The 7,833-nt window shown below is 40.7% G+C and overlaps 1 protein-coding gene across 1 annotated transcript in view; it reads left to right on the top strand.

Annotated features, from left to right (window-relative positions):
- MROH2B (maestro heat-like repeat family member 2B) overlaps positions 1-5,867 on the top strand; it is a 117,280-nt gene extending 111,413 nt beyond the window's left edge. Inside the window, exons 28-32 of the mRNA XM_006875399.1 lie at positions 2,784-2,939; positions 3,264-3,398; positions 4,138-4,240; positions 5,206-5,271; positions 5,725-5,867. Of these exons, the coding sequence (XP_006875461.1) occupies positions 2,784-2,939; positions 3,264-3,398; positions 4,138-4,240; positions 5,206-5,271; positions 5,725-5,831 (567 nt within the window). The 3' untranslated portion in view covers positions 5,832-5,867. The remainder of the gene's footprint in view (positions 1-2,783; positions 2,940-3,263; positions 3,399-4,137; positions 4,241-5,205; positions 5,272-5,724) is intronic.
- Positions 5,868-7,833: the final 1,966 nt, after the last annotated feature.

The following is a 7,833-nucleotide window of genomic DNA, read 5'->3' as shown; positions in this document are numbered from 1 at the left end:
TAAGATTCTTATGATTCAACAGTGAGTGGTTGTTATCATGACTAATTGCAACTGTTGCAACTGTAAAGGTAGAAGTTTTGTAACAAAAAGAGGGGAGTAGTTAATCTTACAGTCCAGGAATAGAGAACCCCAGGACCATCAAGAGAGAAAGGCACAAGCAGAATGTGGGACCCTATCCACAGAAGCAGTGACACCAGAGATGGAAACAGAGAACAGGGCATGGAGAGAGAGAGAGCTGCTGAGGACTCTAGATTCATGGAAAGAGAATGGCTGTTTGCTGGCATTCAGGTGCTGGTGGCCAGGAGGCAGGCTTGCTCAATGTGTCCTTTGGTTATTTAAATGATTATATATTCCTGAATGGTTTTGTGTACATCCCCTGAAAAAAAAAAACAGAGGGAATAGAAGCAAATATTGTTGAATGATGATGCACAGAGGAGATTGTAGATTGTAATCATTGCAATGAAATGATGAGTGTAAAACTAATGTTCTCCCATGTAAACTATCACTCAATTCACAACAAAAACTTTATAATAAAAATTACAGCCAAAAAAAAAAAAATCCTCACCACTGGACCAATAAATACCATCCCTATAAATGGAGAAAAGATTGAAGTTATCAAAGACTTCATTTTGCTTGGATCCACCATCAACACTCATGGAAGCAGCAGTCATGAAATCAAATAACATATTTCATTGGGTAAATCTGCTGCATAAGACGTCTTTAAAGTGTTCAAGATCAAAGATGTCAGTGTGAGGACTAAGGAGTACCTGACCCAAGCTATGGTATTTTTAATAACTTCATATGCATGTGAAAGTTGGAAAATGAGTAAAGAAGATCACAGAAGAATGGATGCATTTGAGTTTGGATATTGGAGAAGATTATTAAAAGTACCATCGACTGTTAGAAGAACACACCAATTTGTGTTGGAAGAAGTACAACCAGAATGTTCTTTGGAAGCTAGGATGGTGAGATATCATCTCTCATACTTCAGGAATATTATAAAGAGGGCCCATTCCGTGAAGAAAGCTATTATGCTTGGTAAAGTGGAGAGTCAGTGGAAAACAGAAAGACCCCCAACTAGATGAATTGGCTCCGTGGCAGCAGCAGTAGGCTCAAGCTTGACAACAATTGTGAGGGTAACTCCGGACCAGGCAGTGTTTTGTTCTGTTGTGATAAGGTCGCTATAAGTCAGAATGGACTCAATGTCATCTAACAATAAAAGCAACACAGACATATGTGATGTGCAAAGTCTCAATATTCACTCTCTTGCCCTTTTAAGAAAAAGTTTGCCAACCTTTCATTTTGTCCGTAGTTCTAACTTCAATAAAACATCATCCAGCAGTGCTAAGCAAGGAGGTTTGTTTTCCTTTATGCCTTCTTGGAAACTATATTTTTTTATTTACTTCTGGTTTATACTACCACCAATATGGAATTCTCTATCATGTACAACTGCACTCTATTGTTTTATAATCTAAACTTGTTTCTTCATGTTTGGTTGTTAGGGGAGATAGGAAACTGCTGATTGCCCTCTTAAGTACATCCTTCGTAATCATTAAGGTTTTATTAAATTACCTATTTTCCTTCCGGTCTCCAGACTTAGAAGTCTTCTTTTCTATCGTTGCTCCTCGGAAATCTAGTTTTTCAGTTCTTTAAATATTTTACAGGCCCGTGACTGATGTGGACTTCTAAACAAGATTTACTTGTATAAATAAAGTCTGGATTATGAAGAAAAATTCTCTTTCAGTTCCAACATTTTTCTATTAATTCACTCCAATCATGGGTTTGTTTGTGTTTTGTTGTTGCTATTTACTGCTGTTTAACTCTTTCTCCTTGACTGATAATGTATTGACTATTTTGAACTCTAGATTTTAGTTTGTCCTATAGCTCTGGTAGCGTAGTGGTGATGAATACGGCTGTGAACCGCAGGGTCAGCAGTTCCAAACTACCAGTTTCTCCGCGGGAGAAAGCTGAGGCTTTCTGCTTCCATAAAGATTCACAGCCTCGGAAACCTTGTTCAGAGTCGCTATGGGTCGGAACCGACTCGACGGCACTTAACAACAACAACAAATAGCTTTGGTACCGTAGGGGTTCCGAATCAGACTGCGAACCGCAAGGTCAGCAGTTCGAAACTACCAGTTGTTCCGCAGGAGAAAGATGAGGCTTCCTGCTCCCGTAAAGATTTACAGCCTCGGAAACCCTGTACAGGGTGGCATGAGTCTTAGCTGACTCCACGGCACACAGCCACCACCACTATAAATACCTGGGTGGCACAGTTTGTTCTCAGCTACTAACGAAAAGATCGGCAGTTCAGACCTACCCAGCCTGGTGACCTGCTTCCATCTAGATTACAACCAAGAAAACCTATGGAGATAATTCCACTCTGTAATACGTGGGTCGCCATGAGTTAAGATCAGCTTGACTGCAGCATTCTGTAATTCTCCAGGTTTGCATTTGTGAGTAGGCTGATGTGTGTAAGATACTATATAAGCAGGAACCCTCTTCTGCCAACACCCCATTTATCATTCCTGTGATTACACTTCCTCACTAGCTATCTAGAGACATGAAGCATTTCTCTAGCTGTATCTTATCCTCTCAGCCCATGGTTATTGAAATTTGGACTTATATCAAGAGAGAGCTTTTGAAAAAGGAATTGGTAGATTGGATATGGTCTATGCCTCAGTTCCTGTTTTGCTTTGCTGAAGTGGAGCAAGGAGGGGACATGAAGGTGGTGGGCAGGAGTTGGTGAGGGGACACTCACCTATGAGATGCATCTGTTGCCACAGGAGCAAGATGATGTAAGGCTGACTGCCATCTGCTTATTTGAAAATCTGGCATCACTAACCGGAAGAAGGTGGAAGCTTTTTTTTGCTGAAGAAACAAAGAAGAGCATGATTTCCTTCCTTCTCCACCTCTGGGATCCCAACCCCAATATTGGAGCTGTAAGTGACCCAACACACACATCTGTTCCTCCTCTCTCTTGGGTAGCTGTGAAGCGCTAGTGAGCCTAGACGAGCTGTCCTGAGAGACTAGATCTGAATTAACCATTCTGAAAATCTCTTCTGAAACTGTGGGTTCTCCCTTAGTATCCCTTCGTGAGCTTGCTCTTCCATTTTTGAATTTGAGAAGGTACCAAGAATGATTTTAAGGTCTTTCAAGCTATTGACTTTTACTGTTACTGTTTCCTAATATCATTCAGGATGTTTTCTCTTCTGGAATGGGTATCCTAGCATTGTGGATAGTAACACAAAGACTCTGTTTTCTAGGCTTGTCGTGATGTCTTGATCGTCTGTATTCCTTTTCTGGGCCTCCAAGAACTCTATGGAGTACTAGACTACCTCGTTGAGGGCCAGGATCTACCAAGGGCCAGAGATTTCTATAGACAATTTTGTGTGAAACTGGTAAGTAGGAAATAGATACAGATGCTGCCTCCAAGAAGTGAAGAACAGTGTCCAGTCAAATTCCAGTAGGGCAAATTATGTAACAGGAAATCTCAGACCAATGTCAGGACTATCATGGAAGAGCAACAATAATCCTGATATTCTACCACATTACCCTTTGGTTCTTCCCAAAGTCCTGACTACCATGTGTTTAACTAGATTCCCTTAAATCCTGATGCCTTACTGTTTACATTTAGATCATTAATTAATTAATAATACCCACAGTAGTAATTCTCAATAAAATAATGCACAATTGTATGAGTATTTACTGGCACTTAGAGTACATTCTGATGTTGTTGTTGTTGTTGTTGTTGTTGTTGTTAGGTGTCATCGAGTCAGTACTGACTCATAGCAACCTTATGCACAACAGAACGAAACACTGCCCAGTCCTGGGCCAACCTCATAATTGTTGCCACACTTGAGTCCATCGATGCTGCCACTTGGCCAGTCCATTTCATTAGGGGTCTTCCTCTTTTTCTCTGCCCCTCCACCTTAACAAACATGATATTCTTCTCCAGCAACTGGTCCCTCCTGACAATATGTCTGAAGTATGAGAGACGAAGTCTGGCCATCTTAGCCTCCAAGGAGCACCTGGCTGCACTTCTTGCACTTCTTCCAATACACATTTGTCTGATAGGGTGCTGAATTTCATAAAGGGCCACTTTGCAGTTGCCTTTTTTGTAATACACATCTCTTCCAGGCAAAGAGAAACCAGGAAATTCTGTGGATCCTCCACACACACTCGTTCACCTTCTTCAATAGCACCTGGGAGATGATCAGGAGTGCCGCTGTCAAGCTCACAGGTGGGAGCACACCCACAGTCTGTTCTCAGTTATGTCCTCTCTTTCCCAGCTAGACTGGCTTTGAGCAGAAGCTCCTCCACTGGAAATACTGGCAGGACAGAGACAAAATTAAAGGAAGGCCAAGAAAGAATTCATTTTATGTTTTATAATCTCTTTCCTCAGTGGAGCCTCTTTTCTTTTGCTAGATGAAAATGTATAAACTCTCCTGATTTCCCACCACTCACTCTCCCCAGTCAGATCATTCTCTTTATTGACCTTCCATGTTTCTTCCAATTGCCAAGTCTCAACTGCAAGCCCAAGTCTAAATTCCTTCCTTCTTCTCATCCTTTTAAATAAAATATCCTCAGTCTCCAAACTGAATTCAAGCTAAGAGCTTCAGAAACATCATAATGCAAAAGGAAATGGTGTGAGGACCAGCAGATCTTTTCTTTTCTATGTGGTTCTAGACAATTCATTTAACTTCTTCTGTTACCTTTCTGTCTAATCTATAAAATAAACAAGGGAAATAAGTCTTTGAGATTGCATCAAATATGATATTCTAATTCTTATCATGAAGCTTGTTTCAACTAATCCAGCCACAGTGAATAAGTTCAGTTGCTGGGTCACCTTCAAGACTGACTTAGAAAACTAAGGATTTCTTATCAGATCATGTATTGTAAACTTTTTGAAGACAGAGACTACAGTAATTCTTATACTTCCTTGGAATCCTGAAACTAAGTAGCACGCCCTGTGAGAACATCGTGTGAGCTTTCCCAGCTACACAAGAATTATGAGTTACCTAGCCAGACATGACACTCAAGATCTGATAGAGGTCATCCTCACATCATCCTTGGAGGAAGTCAGGCAGTTTGCCCATTTACTACTTTGCTAAAGGTAATCTGTCTCTGCCCTGGTGCAGAGTCAGACAGAATCTGTTTTTCATGAACACTTTCCCTATAATACAACTTTTCTCCTGTTGACTTTAGATGCCATTGTTCTCAATTTGACCAGCCAATATGTGGAGTCATTAGACAAAGAACAGCTGACCACCCGTGAGTGCCAACCCTCATTTCTGTGCTGTTTATTGTTATGTTCTCAGTGAAAGAGAAACCATTTCTTCCCCAAGTTGCATGTTAGCCCAGAAATTGAAAGTTTTATCATCTGGTTATTGTCTCTGACAATCAGTGAATACTGTGATTGCTACAGAGTCTGAGGTACCTCCCACCTTTGTAAGATATCATTCCCAGCAGACTATATGCTTTTGTAATTGTCTTCTCTGCCTTATTTCAAGTTTAATGTAGATTTGCAATCAGTTGCTCCAAACTCTATGCTTTTTATGGGTAAATGTGAGCATCAGGAACTGAGTCTCCCCACTTCCCCCAATGGGCTGATCCTCAACAGTGAGCTGTGCAGTACTAAGTATGTTAGGTGGGGCTTGATTTGCATTGGCCTTTCTGCTGGTCTCTGGTGTTCCTCATTCAAAGAATTTCACTATTCTATTTCAGGACTCCAAGCACTCCGGGAAGACCCTTGTGTCAGTGTCCAGCGAGCAGCTGAAGTTGCCTTGCAGACCCTCCTGAGAAGGTGTAAAGAGATAAGCAGCTCTCTGTAAACGATCAGAAAATAAACTGCTAGGCTTTTTCTAAAACTGACCCCTGTCTTCATCTAAAACAGATTTTCAGCATCTTAGGGAAAGAATTGACCCCTCAAAAGAGGATCTTAAAAGGGCTGTATGTTCCTTGTGCTTCTGAATCTCCCTGGTGGCTCCTATTATCGTTGTTAAGTGTGATCAACTCAGTTCCAATTCATAGTGATCTTATATAGAGATTCCAAGGAGTGGCTGGTGGGTTTGGACACCTGACCTTATGGTTGTTGTTGTTATGTGCTGTTGAGTTGGTTCTGACTCACAGTGACCCTGTATAGGGTTTCCAAGGAGCAGCTGGTGGATTTAAACTGCCAACCTTACAGTTAACAGTCCAGTGCTTATCCTACAGTGCCACACCAGGCTTCTATTATTAAGTGTGGTAGAGTCAGTTCCAACTCATAGCAATCCTAGGGTTTCCAAGGAGTCATTGGTGAATTTGAACCACCAACCTTATGGTTCAAACTGACTTTGCAATCCAGTACTTTAATCCACAGCACCACACCAGGCTTCTGTTGTTGTTGTTGTTGCTGTTGTTGTTGAGTGCCTTCGAGTCGATTCCGACCCATAGCAACCCTATATAGGGTTTCCAAGGAGCAGCTGGTGAGCTTGAACCACTGACCTGACAGTTCAAATGGCTTTGCAGTCTGGCACATTAACTCACAGCACCACACCAGGACTCCCTAGGCTTCTGTTAGTAAAACGGAATTGCACAATCAACTTCAGGGATAACTTGTGATTGGAACATGTGATTTGAATGGGTTAGCTCCTGTCTTAATTATCCAGTGCTGCTCTTACAGAAATATCATAAGTAGATGATTTTAAAGAACTGAAACTTATTTTCTCACAGTTCAAGAAGTAAATGTAATGGGAGAGAGAGCAGCTGAGGACTTAGATTCATGGAAAGAGAGGGACTGAGAGCTGGCAGCCAGGAGGCATACTAGCAGAATGTCCCCTTTGATGGTGCAATTATGTATGCCTGAGTGTTTTAAAAAAAAGAGCTAAAATGAATAGAAATACTGTTAACTGATGGTACATGGAGGGGATTATAACCATTGTAATGAAACAAAGTATATGATTTGTTGAATATAAAACTGATGATCTTTCACTCAATTCACAATTAAAAAACTTTAAAAAAAAAAAAAAAAGAAGTAAATGTAAGTTTCAACCCAGAAGGATTGAAGCTCTAGAAAAACCCCTCTCTCTGTTGGCTCTTGGGCAAGACACTTGTCTCAACTTCTGTAACCTTGTCATGCCCTGGTTTGTTGATGATTTCTTCATGGAAATTGTCTTTACCCTATTTATGTTTTTTTTGCTCTGCCCCTGATCTGTCTCTTTTATATTTCGAAAATTAGGTTTAGGACATGCCCTACACTAATACAGCTTCCTTAACATAATAAAGAAAATCTTATTTCCAAATGGGATTACATCCACAGATAGGGGTTAGGATTTACAATATGTATTTTGGGGAGACAAAATTCAATGCATAACAGCCCCCTTTTGGGGGAGGCTTAAATTTCAACAGATAAGAAAAAGGGATAGAGCATGAAACAACATTGCTGCCACTAAAAAGAGGACAACTGCTGGTTTTCACATCCAGCCCTTTGCTTTGAATATCATTGTCAGTTTTGCATTACTACCCACATTCTTCTCATGATAAAATATAGTCTTATGGCAAACTTTGTCTGTCTTTCCTATGTTGTAATTTATGTGTCAAGACTATGTCAGGTACTTTTCTACAAAAGACCCTTTTCTGACATTCTATTAACTCTCATGACTTCCTTTCCAGTTTTATCCCAGAGCGCTCTTCCCCCTAAATCCTGTGTATGAGTGCACAAGCATATATAAACATGTGTATGTGCATACATGTGCATGTTATCCTTCTGTATCATACTTGACTCCTTTTTACAGTGCCTACAATACCTACTCGTCTGTCTGTCGTGCTGTGGTGGTTTGAGTTGCTGTGATTCTG

Source organism: Chrysochloris asiatica, unplaced genomic scaffold (assembly GCF_000296735.1).
Source record: "Chrysochloris asiatica unplaced genomic scaffold, ChrAsi1.0 scaffold00325, whole genome shotgun sequence".
Classification (NCBI taxonomy): Eukaryota; Metazoa; Chordata; class Mammalia; order Afrosoricida; family Chrysochloridae; genus Chrysochloris; species Chrysochloris asiatica.
The sequence above is the reverse complement of the archived record's forward strand: the minus strand, read 5'-3'. Positions and strand labels throughout refer to the sequence as shown.